Source organism: Molossus molossus, unplaced genomic scaffold (assembly GCF_014108415.1).
Source record: "Molossus molossus isolate mMolMol1 unplaced genomic scaffold, mMolMol1.p scaffold_m16_p_15, whole genome shotgun sequence".
Taxonomy (NCBI): domain Eukaryota; kingdom Metazoa; phylum Chordata; class Mammalia; order Chiroptera; family Molossidae; genus Molossus; species Molossus molossus.
Window position 1 is genome coordinate 31130727 of NW_023425350.1, and position 25622 is coordinate 31156348.

Here is a 25622-nt window from a genome sequence, read left to right on the forward strand (position 1 = left end):
AAACATGAAATTGTTACAAGATAGTTATTCACTTCCTCACTGTATCTCCTCATTGGTTCACATGCCCCCTTTCCCCTTACACTAGGCTCGTCTCTTCTCAGGTTTCTTACCGTAGCTCCTCCAGGGTTTGTTGAATTTCTCTCAAGTAATCAGCATCAAGGTTATTAATGAGCTCTTTTCGATAACGTACAATGAAGGGAATTGTGTTATCATCATTAAAGAGACGTATGATGTTGGCACAAACCCAAGGTTCGACATTAGTTCTCTCAGATAAAACCTGTAAATTAAGTATACTCAGTGATTTAAAATCATGAAAATTAAACACCTATAATATATAATTTAAAATATAGCATTAAATTATGTTCTCCAGACACTTAGGAACTACTTGCTGTGGTTTTTAAAAAGAAAGAAAGAGAACTACATTAAAAAAAAAAATCATAAAATAATCATTTCACTAATTCAATAAAATACCATTGAAACCATTCTGTAACATTTATATTCTACAGGGCATGAGATATGCACTTTTTATCTCTCAGACTGTCCACAAAGATCAAGGAGTTGGTAACTCGCTGTAATGGCATAAGTGACGAGAAAAGGCACTTTCAGTCATTGCTAATGAGAAAGTACAATGGTATATAACCTCTGAGGGAAGAGCAACCTGACAAAATCTATCAATGTTTACAATACATAAGGCTTCACCCTGGCTGATTCGGCTCAGGGTTAGAGTGTCGGCCCTCAGACCAAAGAATCGTGGGTTGGATTCAGGACAAGGGCACATACCTTGGTTTGCGGTTCATCCCTGACCCTGGTTGGGGTTGTATGGGAGGCAATCAATCAATGTGCCTCTCTCGGGTCGATGTTTCTCTCTCTCTCTCTCTCTCTCTCTCTCTCTCTCCCTCCCTCCCACCCTTTCTGAAGATAAATGGAAACATATCTTCAGATGAGGATTTAAAAAAATAATAATAATACATAAAGGCTTTGATACAGCAATCCTGCTCCTGGGAACTTATCCTGATAATATTTATTCCTCTGGAAGAGGATATTATTTATAGTGATTTCTTTGAAAGAATTATTTCCTGCAGAATAAAAGTTTAAAAAAAACCTAAGTCTACAATGGGGAACTGGTAAATAAATTATGATACGCCCACAGAGCAGAATACCATGCAAAGACTCGTATATGAACTGATAGGAAATGATTAACAAGAAGTGGAAAGATGTCTTACTTTCAGGGAAGATAAATGGTTGGATGAGAGTTAGTTTAGAAAGAGCTATATCTTTTGAATTTTGTATCACACACACACATATTCAAAATAATTAATTGTTTTTTTAAAGTCCACAAGTTTCAGCAAAATGTACATGTAAGCAGAAAAGTTTAGAGAAGTCAGCCTGGAGAAGAAAAAGAATGAAATGCAATTTCAGTAACTCTTCTCAAAACCTAAGCAGATTTTTCAAAGCACAAAAAGCATTAAGTTTTATTAGTATTCCAATCTTGATGTGCAAGATCTGCCAAAAATGGAAGAAAAAAATAATAATAATTACTAAAGAATTATCAACTAGTTAACAAAATCAACTCAATGTATAAAAAAGACTGAATTTCAACACTAGAGATGAAATAAATGGCTGAACTCCAGACACTATTAAGGATACTCTCATTACACTGGGCATCCTAAACCCTGAGGCCTTCATTTGATCACCCATTCTGATGGATTCAAACCAAAACTCTCTGCTAAGGATGCCAACTTCACATCTCCAGCCCTGGCTCTCTTCCACACAAGCTCTGGAATCATTTAGCCAACTACTTGACATAGTCTCTTGAAAATTTAATGGGCAGCTTTTTTGCATTTGCAAAGTGATCTTCCTCTCAAACTTTTCCCGTCTCCAGTTTAACCCTCACTATGTCCATTAAAAAACAACAGTTTAAGCCAAAAAACTAAGTCTTTAACTCTTTTGTCTCCTTCAACGCTTAAATCCACTACATCATAAGAAAGAACTAGGCAACTCTTAATTGTAAAATATTTCTTTAGTAATTACTGTCCTTCATTTCTTCTTCCCAGTATCACAGTCTAGCTCAAGCCTGGATTACAATAGCCTTTAACTGTTACTGTATCCATTCCAATTGCATCTATTCCAATCTCTATAAAGCAACAAGAGTGATCTTTCCGAAATGTATATAGGATCATGTCATTTGACTGGTCAAAACCTTTAAGTGATTTCCCATTACATTTAGAATCCAAACTTCTTACAATGACCCAGAAAACATGGACTTCTCTCTCCAATCTCATCTTATCCAGCCTGGCCCTCATTAAAGGCCAGCCCCAATGGCCATCTCTCAGTTCCTAGAATAAGCCCAACTGCCTCCCTCTTAACAGGCCTTCACGAGGCTGCTCCCTCATTCACAAATGCTTATTTTGCTTAATATCTACCCTGACTCCTCCTACAAATCAAACTCCTTAGTATTTTCTTCCTCAAACCTTGTACCTCTTCTAGTCAACACCATCATCTTCTACCACAGAAACTTCTGAGGATAGTGTGCTGATCTCCTCCAAAAGTACCTCCCCACATGTATGCAACTTGAGAACACTTGACCTCAGCTCCACCTCCACAGCACTTTGTTCAAGTAACCAGTTGTTTTGGAATTAACAACTGTCTAAGGGTGGCCAGAGAGGTTAATCCAGTAATCAAGAAGTTCAAGGTCTGGGCTAGAACTCTGGACCAAGATACAATTTCTTCCTCTGGAGAAAAACAATTTATACATATAGAACCTTGAAGCTGAGGATGGTAGTGCACAGAGAATCATGGAGTGTTTCAGTGTACTCTCCTGTTACATGGTCAATAAATCTCCTTTATTGCTTAAGCTAATTCAATTTGGGTTTTCACTTATTGCAACCAAAAGAACTCCAATCAATGTCCTCAGCATCACTGTGTGTTCTCTATCACAGTCACCTAATTTGTCACCCAAGAAGTAAACTAAACTTCTAAAATGTCTGTTCCTTCCCCTGGAACTCCCTTTCTGCTAATAATCATCTTTTTTCTGAGTCACAGATGAGTGGTTTTGTGTGTGTGTGTGTGTGTGTTCTCTAGACCTGCCATCTAACCTCTCTACATTACTACTGATTATATTTCTAAAACACACATATAATAAGTCCTTTATTTTTTTCTTTTTCTTCTGCTGAACATAAGTTCCAATGACTCTTATCTATCTACTGGTAAAAGTCCAACCACTATAGTATAGTTTTAAAATCCCCTCCCAAGCTTGGTCCCAAACTTCACTGTCATCAAGGAGTTAGCAATCTAGAAGTGAAGATGAAATGTTAATGCAGCCCTGGCCAGTGTGGCTCAGTTGGCTGGAGCATCATTCCATATACTGAAAGGTGCCATGTTCAATTCCCAGTCAGGACACATCTGCAGGTTTCGGGTTCAATCCCTGGTTGGGGTTGTACAGGAAGCAACCAATCAATGTTTCTGCTTCTTTCTCTCTCTCTCTGTTTTTCTCTTACATCGATGTTTCTGCTTCTCTCTCTCTCCCTCCCTCCCTCCATCTCTCTTAAATCAATAAAAAATAGCACTGGACGGTGTGATTCAGTGATAAGAGCGTCGACCTGAGCACCAATGGATCACCAATTTATTTCTTGTCAAGGGCACATACTTGGGTTGCAGGTCCGACTTCTGACCCCGGTTGGGGCATGTGCAGGAAGCAACCAATTGATGTGCCTCTCTCACACTGACATTTCTCTCCCTTAATCTCTCTCTCCCCCTCCCTTCCACTGGTTCTAAAAAACAATCAATGGAAAAAATATCTTCATCGGGTGGGGATTAACATACATACATACAAAAATAAATAAATAAAATCAATAAAAAATATTTCCTCCAGTGAGAATTTTAAAAAATCATTGCCCTGGCTGGTTTGGTTCAGCGGTTAGAGTATTAGCCTGTGGACCAAGGAGTCACAGGTTCAATTTCTAATCAAGGGCATATATCTGGGTTGCAGGTTCAATCCCCAGTTGGAGTTGTGCAAGAGGCAACCAATTGATGTCTGTCTCTCTCTCCCCCTCCCTCCCACTCTCTCTAAAAATCAATGGAAAAATATCCTCGAGTGAGGATTAACTAAAAAAAAAAATCATTAATGCAAATAAGTACAAATAAAATAGCATGGCAGTCAGAATCCAATGGGATAGACAAAAGAAAAGAAGTCACCCCCATATACCCTGAGGGGCAATGCTACTATTATGTGAAATGTTCTCAGACTGTGTTGGGGCAGACAAAAAGGTTGGGAATCACTGTTTAAGTTCAGTTCTTCTGTACCATCCCCAGAGCCAGCAAAAGAAACAGAGAAATCCGGTTTCCCCTGATATAATTATGGTACCTCAAATTGGAAATCAAACAGAATTTTCCTTTAAGAAACTGCCAGGTCTTGTTCATAGTATATTACAACATTGCACTAAGAGTTAAATTTGATGTACTACGGCCAATGACCTAATCACTTGCACTACTTTTATAGAGAAATATAGTCCAAATTCAAAGCAAAACTTAACAATGAACCTTGGAGGGCCCATTCTGCTCGTGTACTCTGTCTACATAGCAAGTGTTCACTAAAATACTTTGGCAGAAACATACCTTGCTTGAGGTCACAGCTCTCAGCTAAAGAGCTGATGACAATAAACTATGACACAAAACAGCAGACCCAGGAAAGGAGCCAGTGGCCAAAGCCTCCAGCAATCAATGACGGAACTGAAAAGAGATCAGAAAACTCTCAGCCCTTCCCTTAGCCAATGACACTCTTATCCTAGTCAAAAAGAAATGAATCAACTGAACTAAAGTACAGGGAAAGACTGCACATACCTGTACCATATCCCAGTTCATTTCCACCTCCTCAACAATATTGTTGGCATTTGCCAGGATAGGCTGGCCCTGAGGACATGATTCGGTCTTCATTTTCTTTAAAGGGGACTGACCAGATGTACAGTCATCTTCATTCTCTTCCTTCTTGCATGCCCCTTCCCACGGGGTGCTTGTGGATGGTGTCTCTGTATTGCTATTTTCACTCTTGAAGCAGCTGGCTTTGCTGGGTTCTCCATCAGTTTTCAGTTTTTTGGTCTTCGGAGCTGAAGGTGACTGAGCTGAATTTTTTCGTTTTGTCTTTGCTGTTTTCAGAGTCTGCGCAGTATCCAATTTATTTTTTCTATCTTCCAAATCAGCATCAGCCAGAGCCACAGCACTATTCTATCAAACCATAAAGAAAACACATGAGAATTAGAAGATAAAAACCAATTACCATGGAATATTACTAAGCAATGAAAAAGAACAAGTTATTCAAAAAATAACTTGGAAGAATCTCCAGATTATGTTGGGTGTGGCAGAAGGGGAATCTCAAAAAGTTACACACTATATTTACATTTATATTTATACTTACATTTATATAAGATTCCTGAACAAATTAGTGGTTGCCAGAGATCAGAAATTGGGGGAAGGGAGAGGATGGAGGAAAGGGAAGGTATGATACGGGGTGGGTGTCATTATAAAAGGGCAGCACTAGGTCCTTGTGGTGATGGAATCACAAGGAGCTGTGTGGTGGACACACAAACCTACACAAGTGATAAAACTTTATAGAACAAAATATACATATACACATACATAAATGAATACAAATAAATTGGGGAAATCTAAATAAGATCAGTGGATTTTATAAACATTAATATCCTATTTTAGTATAGTTTTGAAAGAGGAAATTGGATAAAGGGCACATAATATCTCATTATATTTTTTATAACTGCATGTGAAATTATCTAGAAATAAAAAGTTTCATTTCAAAAAATAACCTATGGATAGGTCTACACATGCCTGAAAAATCAAGATTTAAAACTTGCAATAAAAAAATCAACTCTTTAGAGAAAAGAGTAACACACACTGATAAAACTCAACAGGCTACCCCTGCCACCAATTTATGCAGGATACAGAACAGAAGAAAGTATAACAGCAGAGTAGTGTCAGGCATTTTCCTTAGTAGGATTTTGCAAAGCAGTCCACACATGTCCAGAGACCACCTGATGCACCCCCCTCACAGACATGCCCAAGTGACAGCTCAGGTGTGAAGGAATGAGACCTGGCACTCATCTGAGCACTAAATTATATCCAGACCCTGCCCATATGGAGTTTACAATGTCACAAGCTAGCCTGTTTTCATCTACCTAAGTGATGCAGATGGCACAAACTAGAACAAAAGGACAACTCCCAAACTAAATTCAGACAAAATTCAATTTTCTCTCATATCAAATATTTTCCCAAAATTACTATGGAAAATACTGGGAACTACTACAATAAAGAGCACCACCCCCATCCTAATGCCCACCCACTCCTACCCGAAACTGGAAATGATGTACACGAAATAGGCCTGAGCATTAATTTTCAGCTGAAATATAATGGATAAGAACAGAGAGATAAAAATAGAATGACTCGCAGGTCCACAAGAATTGATAATAACCTGATCAAATGAATTGACATAGTTAAAGAATGTGTGTAATCACATCGAAGTCTTTCAGCCATAGAGAAGCAGAAAAGGAATAACTGTAAAAGCAAATATAACCAGCATTCTTCTAAATAAGGTTCAAGGAAGAGGAAAGCAGAGCAAACAGATTCTGGGTATTTTGGTCCCAATGGGAAGACAACCCTCCAGTGAGATGGACACGTCAGACTACCTTAGATTCATACAATTAAAACATCTGACTATCACTGTGACAAGCATAGTGCCTAGACCACAGTAGGCATTCAATCAGCCCAAATGAATGGATTTATCAAATTCTCCTACTCTGAGTGGATGGTTATCAAGTCAATTTCTGATTACTATTTAATTTTCTATTTACTTCAGCCTCTAAGGACAGACAATGCTAGTTTTAAGAACTGCAAGTTTGCCCTGGCCGGTTTGGCTCAGCAGTTAGAGCGTCCGCCTGCGGTCCGGAAGGCCTGGGTTCGGTTCCCGCTAAGGGCATGTGCCTCGGTTGCAGTTTGTCCCTGTCCCTGGTTGGTCGTGCGGGTGGCAGCCACTCGATGTGTCCCTTTCACATCGATGTTTCCCTCTCTCTCTCTTCCTCTCTCTCCCTCCCACTCTGTCTGTACAAAAAATGGAAAAATGTCCTCGGATGAGGATTAAAAAAAAAGAGAGAGAACTGCAAGTTCTTGTGATGATTAGATCAAAGTATTATTAAACCAGCACTTTGGTTTTAAACATCACCCTTAAGAGCATGGCTGATGTAAAAACACCCATGAGAAATGTATCAGCTCCTGAATGCTAACAAAATCATGTTCCTGACTTAGAAACCCAATTCCATCACTGGCTACCTATGGACCATGAGCAAGCCATTTACTGTCTCCTGCCTTGGCTTTCTCTATAAAATCAAGGTAATAGCAGCACCGGCTCAAGGAGTGGTTATAAAGATTAAGTAAGACCAACCAAGTGCAGGGCTAAGCATGTTGCCTGGTTAATAGTAAGCTCAAGATATTTGCTAACACCGCTGTCATTACCACCACTGCCACCACTAGACCACCTCCTAAGAGAGGGAAAAGAAGTAGGTAAAGAAACTAAGAAAAAATAAATAAAATGACTAAAGGTGGGAGGTTTAAAATTGAGAGGAAAAAAGAAAAGCCAATAATGATAAATTAAGATATCTTCTCTGGAGTCTTCAGTCAAGATTTATCTACTGTTTCTCTCGTTCACAGACCCCTGGGGGACTCTGAGACCCCTCTTTTAGGGGTCTGTCAGGTCAAAGCTATATTCCTAGTAATGGTAAGTCATATGACTTTTTCACAAATGCTGAAACTTTCAAGGACTTGGCAAGAGCAGTGGTAGCAAGCATCAGGGCAGTGCACCAAGCTGTGCCAGCAATCACTGTTCCCTTCACTGCCACTTACCTGCAATAAGACAATGTCAGTTCACTTACGAAAAAAGCAGTAAAAAAAATATTAATTTAAAAATTTTCAATCCTTGAAAACATGCCTTTTTCGTAATGTGCTGAAATCAGTACACATAAAGTACGCCTGCTGTACACCAATGCGCACTGATGTCAACGGCTGTTTTGAGGAAAAGTCCTCGTGCAGCTGGTTGAGTTGTGAGCTGCCCTAGATTCTTTTTCCATAAAACACCACTTTTCCTTGAAAGAATGACTGACAAACTGACATGGGCATCTGTCAAGACTGCCACTTCAAAGAAATACCTGACATTTGGACCAGTAATAAAATTCAGGTTTTAAAATAAAAATTAGAAAATTTGCACCTGCTTCTGTGAGCTGGACAGCTTTCCAGCACTGATGAAATCAGTGGTTACATTAACAAATGTGAATCTTTCACACTGCATGATGAAAGGTACTGTTTAGAAGATATTCATAAATTAGTGAATCAGTATTTTCCAGATGACCAATATGTAATGTTACAAAACCATCCATGAGTAAAAGATCTATTCAAATTATAACACAGACCAATGGATTTTAATGTAACAGTATAAAAAGCTCATTAATATGATTCCAGATACCACAATGAAATAAGGCTTTAAGAAACTCCCAACTACTGAGTTTTGATATAGTATCAAATAAGAATATCCACGATTTTTTGAAAGTCTATTTTTAAATAGCCATATTCCACTTTCCAAATGCCTGGGAAGTATCTGTGTGGAGGCAGCATTTTCTTTATATAATTCATATATTTTCTCAGACATTAAAGAAATTTGCAAAAATGTAAAACAATGTCATTCTTTTCACTATTTTTTGTTGTTGAAAAAATGTATACTTATTTTTCATTAAAAATTATTTGCATTAATATGTAATAGGTTTATTATTTTTAAAATGATCAATATTTTTTAAATTTCTCATTAATTTCTAATACAATAAACATGGACAGATATAACCCACATAAATAATAGTCTCTTGAAGTTCTCAGTACATTTCAAGAATTTATTGAAGGGGCCCAGAGACCAAAAATTTTGAGAAACATGGATCTAAACCATCAAAAATACACGGAAACATCTCTCCATTTTTTGAAGCATCTAACATACTATAGCTTCTTCAGTGTTTAGTTTAATAAGACTCCATGACAATATTTTTCCTCCTTATATTTAACCTGAATCTTTGACGGACTGAATAATCAAAGTTTATCTTCTTTTGCCTTCATGGGTTTTTAAAACCACTCTTCACAAATGGTTATTATGTAGGCTACAACTCAATCCAAGACTTCAAGAAGAATTTGATCATTTTTCTTTTTGCTATCTCTGTAAGTAGGAAACTGTCTAAATCAAAAAGGGGGTCATTATATCTTTACCAGTCGAATCAGTCAGCAGGCCTCAGCCTCCACCCTGCTGTATGCAGTGTGAGCTTGACAGACAACTGCAGAGGAAATGGAGTCAAGGGGAGGCTTCTCAAAAATTAGATGTAAAAGAACATTTTATACTACATAGTAATTGAGCCAATGGAAGAAAAGCTGACAAGAGAAAAGAAGGGGGCGACTGGGGAAGCGGGAAGCTTGAGAAGGCAAGAGGGAAGGAATCCAAAGCCAAGCAATGGGACTGCTCCCTGATAGGAGTGACACGTCCCCCACTATAATAGGATGGTAGTGGGCGCGAAATACCTGCCTCGGCCGTGAACAATGAGAAACTTCCTATATTCTCGAATACACACAAGGCTATGCCATCAGCTGAGAGTGAGAGAAAAGAAATTTAGGAAGTTTGAGAAAAAAAAGTAAAAAAACAAACCTGCTGGAAAAAAATGAGTTTACCGGGTATTTTTGACACGATTTTGAGGTCTGAGATATGAATCTAAAAGAACAAATTAGGTCACTGGTAAGACTGTGCCCAGCCATTCGAGCTCATCAGGGTTTGATCAGCCACGGATCACTGAAGGAAAGAAGGGCAAAAATGGTAAAACCGTTTAATAAAAGTGATTTAAATGACAGATCACGGATCTAAGCTAGATAACGCAGGGCAGCAAAGGGCTGAATCCCAGTGACAGAGGGCTGGAATCAAAAGGTTAGGTTGTGGTTCTCAACCCTGCTGTCCAGAGAAGTCACCTGAGGAGCTTTAAGAAAATACACTATTGATGCCCAGCCCACTCCAGTGTTCTTTCCAGACTGAACTGGCCTGGAAACAGGGTCTAGGGACTGACACCCTTCAAGTTCTCCAAGTGAATCTCATGTGCAGCCAAACTGATGCGAAGTTGTCGCGAGGGTGCAAAACTGTGCAGTGAGGGTAGCTGAACAAGTGAGCAGGAAGAACAGAAGATGGTGGAACAAAAGCAGAATGGCTGACAAAGAAACGGTAGTACAGTTTCTGGTGTTGACCAGATTCAAGTTGAGATCATGAGATGGGATAAATGGAAAGAAAAGGTCACTGGAGATGAGATAAAAAAAACAAAGAACAACGTGGTATTAGAGGGTTCATCCAAGTGGTGGGGAGATCACCGAGAATGATGACGGAAGGGCAGAGCGGAAGACAAGGAGCAGGAGCGAAAGGCTCCAAGGAGTGAAGAGTGGCTAGTGGGCTCATGAATGCCAGCACCATGGAGAGAAAGAGACAGAATAATGATGAATTTTGTCTGTGGTGTTTGCTAAAAACTGACTTTTAAATTACTAGAAGGCACTCTGGCCAGTTTGGCTCAGCAGTTAGAGCATTGGCCTGCGAACCAGAGTCTCAGGTTCAATTCAGGTCAAGGGCATGTACCTGTTCCAGTTCAGACCCCATGGTTGGGGTCATGCGGGAGGTAACCAATCAATGTGTGTCTCTCACATGGATGTTTCTCTCCCCCTCTCCCCAACTCTATCTGAAGATAAATAGAAAAATATCCTTGGGTGAGGATTAAAAAAAAAATTAGCCCTGCCCAGTTTGGCTCAATGGTTAGAGCATTGGCCTGCAGTCCAGAGAGACCCAGGTTCAGTTCCCGCTAAGGGCATGTACCTCAGTTGCAGTTTGTCCCCGGCCCTGGTTGGGTTGTGCGGGTGGCAGCCACTCGATGTGTCCCTTTCACGTCGATGTTTCTCTCTCTCTCTCCCTCCCTCCCACTCTATCTGAGCAAAAAATGGAAAAATGTCCGCAGGTGAGGATAAAAAAAAAAAATTATTAGATGGCTACCAATTCTAGCTCTAACCAAAATAGGGTTTTCAATTATTTTGTTCAGTGGTGGCTACAGCAAAGCAAAATGCCAAACCTAATGAAATGAATCTTACAACATAATCCACGTGGTTTCACCGAGCTATAAAATGTGTGACTTCTGGCACTTTGGAAAGCAATTCTAACCTCCCCTTGACCCAAATGTCTCTTATGTGACTTTCCATTTGAATCCTCTTTCCCTTTAAAAAATATACATATACCAAGCATCACTGACAAAATTAAGACGTCACAAGGGTTGTTAAGATGTACCCCTCTTGAATTAGACTTTAAAACTTAGAGGACAGACATGTGTACATTTTACTCATTTCACTGAAGAGAGGGTTCTTAACTTTTATCAAATTCTCAAAGGGTCTGTAAGCTCTACACAAAGAACCAATGAGCATAATGAAAAACCTCCAAATTCTGCGAAAAAGATGATAAAAGTCAATCCTTTCCCAGCTATAGGTAAAACCTGCTCAACCATCAGAAGTGTGTTCAGGAAAAGCTTTCATCCAAAGATAAAGAAACACAGGTACTGGATAACAGGAGAAAAGACTGATTCAAAAGCCCTACTCAAGGGCACAGCAAGATCTAACAATGTCCCCTCCAACACAAAGTAAATTGTACCTGGAGAGTCAGGCATCCACTGTGTATTAAAAGAATATTATTTTAAATGTACTAGGGGAGCTGTTATTTAAAGGACTACCACAGTGAATAGTTTTGGAAATGCATAATTCTTTTTTACATCTAAGCTGGTGTAGATATAGTGTGCTTACAGCAAGATACACATACATGCCAGTTGATAAATATTTCTTCCCCTCCAACACAATGGATCTGATGGTAAATACTATTAAAACCTATGGCAGAGGACACCACTGCACTGGAGTCATCGTCACCTATCTGCTGTGTCCTAATACACACAAGGAGAAAGTAACCTCCCCAGTTAGGAAGGCACTGCAGTGTCCCTGTAGCCAGCTCAAGCACCTACCAGCACCTCCTTAGCAACCCCGCCTTCCGAGCCATCGCTCATCTGCAGGGTACTCTTCTTCGCCCGGGGCACCCTCTTCGGTTTGGATTCCTTGCAAACAGGTTGCTTAGGGTTTCTGGGGACTTTCTTTTGGGGCTCCCAGGCACAATCTTCCTTATCATCTTCTTCAGAGGCAGATGATCTAGAAATAAATTGACAGAAAAAATCCAGGAAAAATAAAGCCAAATATTAAAGGCAAAAAAACCCCACAACAACCCACAGACATATGCTTCTTGAAAAAGTAAGATAGGAAGTGTTTAATATAAAATAGAGTTATGTGATCACAAGCTGTGAACAGATGTTGCTAAAAACTAAACCAAGAGAGTTAATCAGAGACCAATGTAAAAGTACCCAGATACACTGTAAATCACAGGTCTCTCCATTCGTCTCATCTAACAGACAAATATACACACACATACGCTCAAGACATAGCAAGTCATTTATTACCTTCAGCAATGTCCTGGGGTCATGTCACACCATAGTCAGTAGGAGGTTTTCCATTTTAACAGTGAAAAGCACTTAAATAATTGCCTAAGTGCTAAGTGAATTAATTTAAATTGTATTAAGTTATTCAAACCAATATAAGGAGTGGGAAATGGCTCTAGGAAGCACACTCAATTACATAAAAAGCCAGTACCAAGACCCCTCCCACTGTTTTAATTAACCCCTTTTCCCTTTCACAGAATGGATTTGTTTCCTGATTAGACAGGATCAGGTGTAGCCACAATACTTTTCTAACAACCCAAGAATCAAACTCATAGCAACAGTAGCATATGAACTTGGGTAAAGGAACACCATGCTCCTGTCAACCAGTTATGTTTATTTCCACCCCTAATGTAAAAGGTCAATATTGGTGGAAAGGACAACTACTTCCATCCATCACTCCGTTAGTGAATAGAGGTGTCTGGCTTTTGGAATGGTTTAAGTTCTGACTAGAGGCAAGATCCTGACTGGATGACTGCTTAGCTAAATTATGCTCTAGGAGAGGTCAGATGACAGGTCAAGCCACTGACAGTGTTATCCAAGTGAGTTATCTTTAGAAGCAGATGCTAATTAAAGCCTGAGAGCAGACAAAAATAGATAAATAACACAGAAAATCAACTAACATAGCACAGTAACAGTGGAATTAAAAGGACTGAGATTTAGAAAACCAGGGCCCTGCTCTTCATGCTGTCACCAAACTGAGCTGAATGACTTCTTTCCACCTCAACCTCATCATCTGTCAAGCAGGAATTATTAACTTTATTTCATATAGGAATATTACATGACAGGCACAAAAGTGCTCTCAGACATTACGAAGAAAAAGTTAGTACAGGTATTACTTTATTATACAGGAGGTGGTTCTAAGACAGCTAGCCGACTCATTCCTCATTATTCTAGACCTCCCAGCAACACCTGGCATTCACTCCTCAGAACATACCTTTCACACCTAAGGAACACAGTTCCTCGTTTTCCTCCTACTTCCCCGGCAACTTCTCCTTAGACCCTTTAATTACCTGTCCTCCTCTCCCCTTTTGATGTTGGGAACCTCTGAGACTTAGTCCTCGGCCCTCTGCTCTCTACACTCTTATACCAGATGACCTTATCTCATCCTGTAGCTGAATATACAGGAATCTCAATTTTATGGCTCCAACTTGACCTGAGCTCAAGAGTATGTCCACATTCACGTGATATCTAGCAATCATCTCAGACTTACAAAGCTCAAAACAGATCTGATTTCACCACCCTCACACCTGATCCTCTTTCAGTCTCCCAAATTCCTGTCTTTCCTTCACACCCCAAATCTAATCCATCAACCTATCTCGTCTACTCTATCCTTAAAATACATCCCAAATTAAACCACTTCTCACTACTTTCACTTCTAGGACTCAAGGCTCCTAAAATCATCTCCTTAACTGATCGCTCTGCTTGCATTCTTGCTCGCCTACAGTCTGTTTGCCATCAAGAAACCAGAATGATCTTACGAATATGAACCAGATCACATCATATCCCCGCCCCAACCCTCCAGTGGCTTCCCATCCCACTTCGAATAAAACTCTAACAGCCTGTCACTATATTAGATCCTAATCACTGTCATCTCACTTGCAGTCCCTCTCCACCTTGGTGACTCTGGTCTGGCCACACTGGTCTTGCTATTCCCTGAACACTCCGAGCTCATTCCTGCCTCAGGATCTTCGCACTTGCTGTTCCCTCAACTTGAAACATCCATCCATTCCACAGATCTTCGCAAGCTGCACTCCCAAATCTCATTTAGATCTCTTGCTACTCTCCAAAACAACTTTCCCAGCTACTGTATCCAAAATGTCCTCCACTCCAACCACTCACCACACTCTATCTCTTGCCCTCCTCTATGCTTCTTTACAATATTATTATTGTCTAACATTGATCAGTCATGTTTTCAACAGACTTCTTCAGGGCACCTACTATGGGGCTCTTAAGCAGAAGTTCTCAACTGGGGACAATTTTACCCTCACAGGGAGCATCTGGCAAAGTCTGGAGACATTTTTGATTGTCACAAATGGAGGGCTGCAGTGGGGTGGGGGAATTGGGAAGATGCTAGTGGCATCTAGTAGGTACATACCACAGATGCTGCTCAATATCCTGCAATGCAAAGGACAGTCCCCCCACAGCAAAGAATTATCCAATCAATAGTGCTGAGGTTGAGAAACCTTGCTCCAAAGCAATACAGGGTGTAGCAAAAGTAGGTTTACAGTCGCTCGTATGGAAAATAATACATTAGATCTCACTTATTTGTGGAATATAATGAACATAACAGTCTGAGGAATGGGGAAGTCCCAGAGTCATGGAAGTGGGGTACAGACTGACAACCCCCAGAAGAGGGGGTGGGGGGTAGAGATAAATCACAGAACTTATATGCATGTATATGCATAAACAATGGACATGGACAACAGAGCTGGGGACAGGGCGGGGAGGGAGGGGAAGGGGGTATCAGTGGGGAAAAAAGGAGAAACATCTGTAACAAAAATAAATTAATTAATTAATTTAAAAAAGAAAATAATACAATAATTAATAAATAATATGAGAATAAACTCTTTGTTTCGTGTACTCACAACTATAAACCTACTTTTGCCCCACCCTGTATTAAAAAAACTTCCTGCTTTCATGGAGCTTACATTCTAGTGTAAATATGTTATATTTTTAGTTCATTACTTTCTCCTTGTTTAACAGTACCAATACCTAAACAGAACCTGGGACAAAGCACAAGTTCAATAAATATCTGTTGCATGAATGACTGAAAAAGGCACAGCTTTCTTCAACCCAAATGACTTAAGAAGTTGGTGAAAGAATGCGTTAATTCCCTAAAATGTATATTATTCTCTCACCCCCATAAAAAAAAATATGCTTACAACTCAGAGAAGGAATCAAATTCATCTTTGGACACTGCAGTCTGGACCTTTACTTTTGCTCTACGTGGCAATGATGACATCTGGAAGAAACAGAACATGAAATAAACATGATTTGAATCACTTGAATGACTGAGCACTCATATTTTCTACAAAATCATGTGCCATGCAAAACTAACACTCCCAATAGCTCTGCTGCTAGAAAATGCCATCAGGAAAGAAAATGAGGGTCATTCACAGCCCAAACACTGGTTTCCCCTCTATGTGGCTGCCAATCATAAGAGCAGCTAACACTCTTCCAATGGCTTCAAAAGCCTAATGAGTGTGAGCCATCTTTGGTAAAATGTAAGCTCCTAGTTTTTTTAGAATTATATGCTTGAGTACACTGCAAGTGTTTTGTTGTTTTTTTTAAATCCTCACCCAAGGACATTTTTGCATTTATCTTCAGATAGAGCAGGAGGGAGAGAAGGAGGAAAAAAGAGAGAGAAACATCAATGTGAGGGAGACACATTGACTGGTTGCCACCCACACGACCCCAACAGAGGCTGGGGACAAACTGCAACTGAGGTACGTGTCCTTAGTGGGAACTGAACCCGGGACTCTCTGGTCCGCGAGCCGACGCTCTAACCACTGAGCCAAACCAGCCATGTGTGCAAGTATTTTTGATGGTGTATCAGGGAGCAATTTATAAAGCCCTTTATTAAACTATACACTATATTAAACTATAAGAAATATTTTATCTCTTCTATATCTTCTTACAATATAAAGAAGTCTAACTACACAGTTGATAGTCAAACAACATTGACGGACTGAATAAGCAGCCATATTATTCCTAAAACAAGACAATCCATTCCCTTATAATAAAAGTTTCAATATTTAAATGACAGTCATAAAGCCACTAAATAATATTTACCAAATTCAAAGGCTCAGCCCTAAAAAAAAAAATAAGACAAATAACCAGAGACATCATATGATACAGGAAATAAGCAGATTTACTTTAGCTGATAAGTTACCTAAACAATGTATGTCAAAGCACAAAAACTATATTAGATTAAGACGTACTTAGAACCCTTTAAACAAGTTCTTTAAGCAGTCATGTTATAATACCTCTGTTTCTAACTTCCACTTGGAGGAGAAACAAGTACCTCATAGAAATACCAAACAGCTGTCACAAAAGGGAGCATGTTCTCCCAGCTGCTTTAGTTCAACTTAGCCCAGACACAGCCATAGGGCGGGGGTGCCCAGAAGGAACCAGGGCAGCAAAAGGGAAAGTCTCCGGGAAGCAGAGAGAATAAACTTCTGTCTTTCCCTTCACCCTCTCTTGGGCATTTTATGTTTGTGCAAGTCCTTCTTCCTGAAATGAGTGTTTCTAGATACTAAACATAAAGAAGTGAGTAATCTGTGATTTCTTTGTTATATATATTTTGCCACTATTAAACAAAAGCAGGGGAAGTTAGTGTATGATGGGGTGGCATTTCATACCAGGGCAGAAATGGGTGATTCAGTAAGTGGTATTAAGATAACCAGCTATCCCTCTGAAGGAAAACAAGTGTTTAATTCCTACTGCCACACCATGAACAAAAATATAATCCACACTGACTAGTAATTTTAAATGTACAAAATAAACTACAAAAATACTACATAAAAATAAAGAAGACTATTTTCATAATTTTGAGTGAAGGTGGAGAATAAAGGTTTTCTAAAGCATGACTCAAAATTCCCAAAGCCAAAAAGATTAACAGATTTTACTACATAAATATTAAAATCCCAAATCAGCATTGGGAGTAATTCAAAAATCAAACCATTACTCTGTGGTATCCTCAAAAAAACAAACAAAAAATATCACAGGTCCTGGCCTGTTTGCTCAGTGGTTAGGGCATCAGCCCAAAGACCAAAACGACATAGGTTCAATTCCAGTCAAGGACACGTACATTGGTCGGGGCCCTGGTCAGGGTTGTGTGGGAAGCAACCAATCAATGTTTCTCTCTTTCTCTCTCTCTCCCTCCCACTCTATCTGAAGATAAATGGAAAAATATCCTCAGGTGAGGATTAAAAAAAAAAAAAATCACAGGCAGCAGTACCTGATACCTTGGAACTAAGGGTAAATGTACTAAGGGCTGGACATAAGCTGTCTGAAGAAAAGGAGTATCTAAATGCCCCTCTTCTTCATGCCATTAAACAACTGTCCCAGGAAAAAGTCTGGAGGTGTAATCTCTGGAGAGGGTAAAATAGTCTCCAAACTAGAGGACACTAACGACAGTTGTGGGCATGGGAACCATACAGAATGGCCACTAACCTCAGAGAATCCCTCCTCCCACCCTCCCACACCCCTCCTATTCTTCCACTTAGCTCCCAAAAAAGCAGCCGGTCAGACACTTACCCTTAGGGAGGAGAATGGAAAGGCTCTTCCTGGAGAACCTTAGCATCCAAAGAGTAAAAACCTAAAGGTGTTCCTCAACAAACAGTCCAACCAGATCACCCACTCCCACCACCCCATTCTACATTATACCTGAACTCCGAACATTGCCACATAGATCACCATGCACCAACTCTAACTCCACACTTCAGCCTTAACAGAAATGTGTTTAAAACAAAGACAAACCCTTGGCAAGCTCACAACATTTTGTGAAGACTAAAGAAGACTTCCCTGAAAAAAATATTTCGAAGTGCCCCTTTTAGGATCTCTGGAGGCAATGCTACCATAGAAAGATGACTACAATGTAAACAAGTAAAAATAAAACACAAATTTGAAAAGGTAGGTGAGAAAGGCGAATATGTATGAACACATAGGCCGACTTCAGGAAGATCAGTTTTAGAAAGAGTATATTCAGAAGCTAAGGACCTCGAAATAATTTCTTAAAAACTACCCATGCCAGGTATACTCCCAGGGGTATGCAAACTACAGCTTAAAGACCAATGTTCTTAGGGACTGTTTCTCTACCTCCATTCTCTAACATTCCCTCACTGTGTGCCATAGGATTTGTTAGATTAACCAAAATTTCATCTACTTCCATGGTTTTAAATACCTACATCACCTACTTAACCCAATCCTACCCAAGCCTTTCCCAGCTCAGTAAATGGCACCACCATCCATCTACGCCAGAACCTTTGAAAAATTTTAACAGCTTCATTGAGCTATAGTATAGTTGACATGCAATATAAACTGCACATGCTTAAAGTGTACAAATTTGATGTTTTGACATACGCATACACATTTTCACAGCCAAGATAATGAAAATATCCATCATCCTCCAAAGTTTCATTTGCTAAGTGAAAGCCTTGTACATCCTTTTTCTTTCATCTCCCACATCCAGTCTATTAGTAAGTCACATAAAATTTTCCTCCAAAATAGATCTGAAATCTCTATAATTTCCAGTGAGTTTTTGCTCCCCAGCATGTCTCACCTGGACTAATTAAGAGCCTCTTAACCGGCCTCACTCCTCCCATTCTTGCCCCTACAACCCATTCTCCACATACCAGTCCAAATGATCATTTAGAAAATGCTTTTAAAAACCATTTGATGATTTCCCTTCCTCCCAAGTAGAATCAAATCATATTTTTTACTACTGCTTTCCAAAGTGCCCTGCAGGACTGACCCCCACCTACCTTTCTAACCATATTTACCATTTGCTGTAGCGTCATAGCCATAGTTACCATGTTCTTTCAGTTCCTGTAACAAGCATGGTTGTTTCCCACTTCAAGTTCTCTCTGCCTGGAGTACTCTTCCCCCTGTTCACCAACAGGCTGACTCCTTCTCATCTCTTAGAGCTCAATATTTTAGGCCTAAAATGGGTGTCCTGGAAATAATTTTATAGGACCCCATTTACTTCCTTTATATAGTACTATATAACATAACATAAAATTATCCTTCTTTACTGGCTGCATCTCCCATGCTTAGACGCCATGACGGAAGAAACCACAATAACTGTATTCATTTCTGTATCACACAGAGCTTGGCACTTAATAGTTGCTCTATAACTACTTATTAAATGAATATAAGAATATATTTTTTAAATGGTCTCTATAGAGGAATACTGTATACATTTGTTTTCCCAATCACTATTAGGCAAAATCACACGTGGCACTCGTTGCTTTCTTGAAAAAGTGATGATACAGAAGACCATTCCTATTCTTAGTGGCTTGAAATTTTCCAGTCTACCAAGTTATCTTATGTCTGTGGGCACATGAGCATATTTACCTCAATAACTTGGAAGTTTCTGTGATGTTACTAAGGAGAAAAGCACTAAGCTATAGCAAGTGAAAATGGGGAGAAGGGCACAGAGGAACCTGCATACACACAAATATAAAAATAGGAAAAACCACATCAAACAATTTAAGAAGCAGAGCAGAGGGGAACAACTTTTTCAAGTGGCACCCAAAGAAGTTTCCCTGAGGGTACCACAAGTGCTCTGAATGTCAGCATAGATGCCCAACTGTCTAATACAAAATACTAGCCCTGAGCCTCAGAAATCAGTCTTGCTATCTTCTTTTATGGATGAGATCCAGTGAGGTTAAATGGTTTATTCAAAAGAAAGAGCTATGTGTCAGAAGGACTAGAACCCAGAACACCTGACACCAAGAGGCGGCTTGTTTCCCACTCCACATACGTTATATTAATAACATGCTGTCACGGAGGAGGTTCCAGGAAAGTTGCAGAGTTTCCACTCCTTCCTGTCAACATTTATTCGGAGCCTCCTATATGCCAGGCACACTGCTGAGGACGCAGCTGATTCTGCCATGATCTGATAGTATAAAGGATGCTTCCTCCCCCATCTCCGAAAATCTGGGGCATAAAAACAATCTAGGTTTGCCCGGGCTTTTCTTTGTCTGCCTCGATGCGCTGAGAGCTGCATTTTTTACTAAGAATTACGAGGGATTTTCTGGATGTAAATTGGTAGATACAGACCTCAAACAGTAAAAACTTCTCACTTTTTAAAAAAGGAACGTTATTTCCCAAATGAGCGCTCAGAACTTTTTAAATGGCCCCAAGAATAGCGGAGGCCGGGCGCCGGGTTCACCCGAGCCCGCAGGTACACCGCCAAGGCGGACGCTCAGCTCACCTTCCCGAACCACGTATCCAAAGGCCCGGAATTCTGTGTGTGACCGCATCTTCCGGTTCCCGCCGGAAGTTTTTCAAACACCGGAAGTCCCGCCTCGCTTCTCCCTGACTGGCTGTAAAAACGCTGAGCCCTGAGTAGGGTGGAGCGAAGTTAGACCGAGGCGAGGCTAGAGCCAAGGGTGGGAGCGCTGCTGGCAGGCCTTAGGGACAGGTGCAGAGGTACAGCAATCGCGGACCCGCTTCCCTGGTTCTCTCTCTCTCTCTTAAACTGCTTTACCTTCTTGTCACTACATTATTTGAATTTGCAGTAGAACGATGAAAAACAATCAAGCGTTATTCTTTGTGAAATCAGTTTTTAAATGTCTTTATTTAACTTCCATAGGGTGTTTTTTTAGTGTAGTTCATTATTTCCTAAGCCTCAAGATAGGGTTTTGCTTTAGTGTTATGAAAATATCCAAATTTTCTTATAAGGACTTCTGCAGACTTTAGCCCTATAGTCATTATCTTACTTGGGTCTCTCAGGCAGCTTGGTACACTGTCAAGTAGACCGATTTGGAAACTTCTTTTTTTCAGGGATTTCCTAGTCCCTGTATCTTTAAACCTGTTTCTACTGCCTCCCGCTTCATACCCCATACCAGGTAAGGTACCCAATACAAATTAGGGGTAAATACTCACTAAATTAATTGAGGACAATGCAGATCCCAGTTACCTAAACTTTTTGGGCAAGAATGGAAAAGCCCTGCCCCACTTCATCGTCAGCTTCTTTGAAAGCGCTAATAACTTAGTATCCTGCATGATCCCTCCTCCAGATACCGTGTTCCCAGTTCTTCTCCCACAAAACACAAAAGTAGCTCTAGTTTTTTATTACAATGACTTCCATACCGTAAACCCCATTTTTTTTTTTTTTCACCAATCCAACTTAAAAGCTATAAAGGCCTTCCCAACAATTTTTTCCCTTTGCCTTGAATACGTTTTCTCAAAATCAGTTTTCAGTAGAAATGAAAAATGACTTTTTTTGGTGATGTAGTTTTACCAAACACACTAAACTCTAAACTCATAAAAACAGCCAAAAAAAAATTAGATTGTAAGATTAGGAAAATAAGGCTGTTGTTAGTTTATATTAGAATTTAGCATGCCAAACCCCCATGGATGTGTTTTAAAATGCAGCTTTCTAGGCTAGTGACTCATTTCCAAGGACCCTGAGAACTGAAGAGCTGAGCAAGCTATTAAAATGATCCCTGTGGGCCTTACTACATATAAATTTACCCAAATTAAATATAAATTTCACCAGATAATTTTTGCAATGTGTAGGAAAATAAGATTTATTACATTTCTATTCTTCTATAAGATTCTTGGTTGGTAAGGATCAATTTCTGAGATTGTTTATAGAGATTTTTTTTTTCCTTCTTAATTTGTAGTCTTATATTGCCTTTTGCAATGGTTCCAGGAGGTCTGGAACTGTCTGCTACAATCACTGTCTGCCCCACAATTTCTAGTTCTGAAATAATACTAGAGAACATGTTACAGTCCTGGACTATGGGAAGGGAAACCAGGTTATCATAATGAACAATAGTAATTTACTATTTACTATTCACCTACTTTTGATGTCAAATTGTGCTATACAGGTTTAAGGTAGGGAATAATAAGGGTCAAGGTGAATCAGTATTCTACGAACTCTTTTGAAATAATTCCTGCCCTAAGGAATTTACAAGCATGACGGGGGAATAGATACAATAACAAGAGACAAACTCATACAAGCCCTGGCCAGGTGGCTCAGTTGGTTGGAGCATCATCCTGTGCACCAAAAGATTTCTGGTTTGATTCCTGCTCAGGGCACATACCTAGGTTTTGGGTTTGATCTCCAGTTGGGACACATGAAGGAGACAGCCAATGGATGTTTCCCTCACATCAATGTTTCTCTCTCTCTCCCTTCCTCTTACTCTGAAATCAATAAAAACATATTTTTGGGTAAAGATTTAAAAAAAATAGAGAGAGACAGAGAGACCCATACAAGACAGTCTAGATTCAAAGTTTGGTAGTAGGCTCATTACACAGTGATGATGAGAGTAGGGATTGGCCAGCATAGTGATGGACCTTGACTCCCCTGTCTTCCACCAGTGATGTTTGCCTTTAAACTGGGGCAGAAAAAAAAATAAAGTAAATAATTTAGTAAGGTTTTAGATATCAGACATCTGTGAAAAATAAAGTTGGGACAGGGTCCTATAAAATTAATGTACGTGGTTACCTACTCCAAAGGCAAGTAAGACTATCTAGGAAACACTTTCCTTGGAATTTTACTAGACAGCCACTCCCACTAAAAGCTGTCAAGGGAAATTTGTAATCGCTAAGCATAAACCCAGGCCCCACCACAAAAACTACCTTTTCTCTCTAGGACCTTGTCCCAGCTATTGTTTACCTTTGGATCTTAAGGGGTTAATTCCAAGAAATTCAAGGGTATATCTTAGAATAATCCAGACATACACCTAAGACTATGCAGTAGGGTTTGGGAGTGATGAAAACATGGTTTAGATTTGCTTGGAAGTTATTTGTTTTATTTCTCCAAGCATACAGCTCCTCACATGATATTCATCTGTGTTATCATTTGTATGTTATTGTCCATGTTTTCAAGTCCTTTCCCTATGGGATCCATCTCCCCAGGGAGACTGTAATAATAGTAATGACATATTCATTGATTGTCTACCATGTGCTGGGCACTAACTTAATGCTTTTATAGGTTATTTGTGTATTCCATTCACATGTCAGCTCAATGAGATGTTTCTATTATCCTCTTTTTTCAAATATGTTTTTATTGATGTTTGGAGAGAGAGAGATAGACACATTGATGTGAGAGAGAAACATTGATTGGCTGCCTCCTGCATGCCCCCTACTGGGGTTCCAGCCCACAACCTGGGCATGTGCCATGGCCGGAAATTGAAACAGGACATCTTAGTTCATGAGACGATGCTCAATCCACTGAGCCACAGTGGCTGGGCCTATTATCCTCTTTTTATAAATAACTCCCCCAAAGTCACATCAGCTATGGAACTGCAGATCCAGGATTCAAACCAGTATTCTTAAAGACATTCATATACCACCAACCTGAAGCTAAGGTCTTTTCTTTCTCCATTATGGTGGTTAGTGCAAGACTCTGTATCACTGAGATGTTCAAGAACTGTTGAATCACTAAATACACTGCTTAAACTACTATCTACCCATCTAAAACATAACAAGACTATTTTCCCTAGTGGCTTTAAACTAATTGAACTTCCACAAGAACATAAATTATTATTATTATTTTTTTAATCCTCACCCAGGGATATTTTTCTATTTATCTTCAAATAGAGGGGAGGGAGAGAGCAAGAAACATCAATGTGAGAGGGACACATTGATTGGTTTCCTCCTGCATGACCCTGACCAGGGCCGGGGATGAACCACAACTGAGGTACATGCCCTTGACCAGAATCAAACCCATAACTCTTTGGTCCATGGGCTGAAGCTCTAACCAATGAGGCAAACCAGCCAGGGCAAAATTCTTAATATAGGTGTAACTGTCTGCCCTGAATTTTGCACCCATAAAATTGTAAGATCCTTGGATCTAAGTCTAGGAACTAAGTATTAGTCATTTTGGTCTCTCCTTTTCCAACTTCTTCCTTTACCCACACACTGCCTAATAATACTTGACAGTTATAAGTACTCAGTAAGCCCTGTCAGGGTAGGTCAGTTGGAGCATTGTCCCAACATGTCAAGGTTGCAAGTTCAATCCCCAGTCAGGGCACATACAAAAATCAACCAATGAATGTATAAATAAATGACACAAAATAGATTTCTCTCTCTCTCTCTCTCTCTCTCTCTCTCTCTCTCTCTCTCTCTCTCTCTCTCTCTCCCTCTCTCCCTCCCCTCTATCCCTCCCTTCCTCTCCCTCTAAAATCAATCAATCAATCAATAAACATTTTGTTTAATCAAAATAAAGTGAAATAGTAGACTAAATCCTGGATTGAAGAATGTACCTGGAATAAAGAAAAATCCTTCCTCACACTAGAAAAGTAAGCTAAAGCTCCTACCACACAGAAGGTGGGTTACCATTTTAAAAATCAAGTGCACGTCTGGAAAGTCAAACATTCTGGGGCTTAGAGTTAATCACCTTGCAAAGGCAGAGAGTCTGTTTCAGATCAGAGGGTGCACAAACTGTACTGAGCCCTATTTTATAAAATTCTCATATTAGCCTTGCCCATCCACTTTCCCACTGTCAAAAACTCTCATTCCTAAACACTAAACACTAAAACTCGTTGGCGTCAATGGGCTTATCTCAATAATTCAGCCAGGAACTTAGAGATTTCCTGCAAAATATAAGAGATTGGTAAGTGGAGAAGAGACTGCCTCTGTTTCCCAAATGAGAAAGGGGCTTCTTGTGACGTGAGGAAGAACAGGCCGGTGGATACGTTCCCAAACTTGGCCTGTCCTGTTACTTTTTCAATCTGGCTGGGAGGAGCAGCATCATTCCAAAGTGCTAGTCTAATGCTGAAGACATTGCTAAAGCCCAGAGTAAGTCTGTCTTACGTGTAAAATAAAAAAAGATTCGAGGGATTAAAATCCTGAGTTTTGAATAAATATTGAATGGATCTTGAGGAGGCACCACTGACGCCTGGGAAAATTAATTGTGCAGATTTTTCAAGGAAATGGATGTTCAGCCATCAAAAGAATTACATACATTTAAATGTATCTTATATGAAAATGATAGGACCTACATATTAAACTCGAATATAATTTCACTCTTTAGCTGAAAACTGGAACACAGTGTTTTTCCCACTTACTTTTTATAAATCCTCAAAGTACTTTGTAATGAATGCAATTAAAAGCAAGATGATGAAAAAAATTCAGAATCATAGACAAAATTTGTTTCTAATACATGGCTCACTATCCCACTCATCACTTGCATGGCAAGTTCATTGGCTAAAAGTCAATCAGTTGCATTCATGAGCAGAATTTTCTGCTGGTGAGTTTATCACCCTGGAGTAGTATCCAGGGACCACCTCAGAGACCTAAAATACTCAT

The 25622-nt window shown here is 39.7% G+C and overlaps 1 protein-coding gene across 2 annotated transcripts in view; it reads right to left on the reverse strand.

Annotated features, from left to right (window-relative positions):
• SRBD1 (S1 RNA binding domain 1) overlaps positions 1–20590 on the reverse strand; it is a 195398-nt gene extending 174808 nt beyond the window's left edge. Inside the window, exons 1-5 of one of the 2 annotated variants that reach the window (XM_036262838.1) lie at positions 20572–20589; positions 15515–15594; positions 12108–12288; positions 4840–5220; positions 111–277 (exon numbers count right to left, since the gene is read on the reverse strand). In XM_036262838.1, the coding sequence (XP_036118731.1) occupies positions 111–277; positions 4840–5220; positions 12108–12288; positions 15515–15594 (809 nt within the window). In that variant the 5' untranslated portion in view covers positions 20572–20589. Of the gene's footprint in view, positions 1–110; positions 278–4839; positions 5221–12107; positions 12289–15514; positions 15595–20571 lie in introns of both variants that reach the window. The other variant, XM_036262839.1, reaches the window with a different exon arrangement.
• Positions 20591–25622: the final 5032 nt, after the last annotated feature.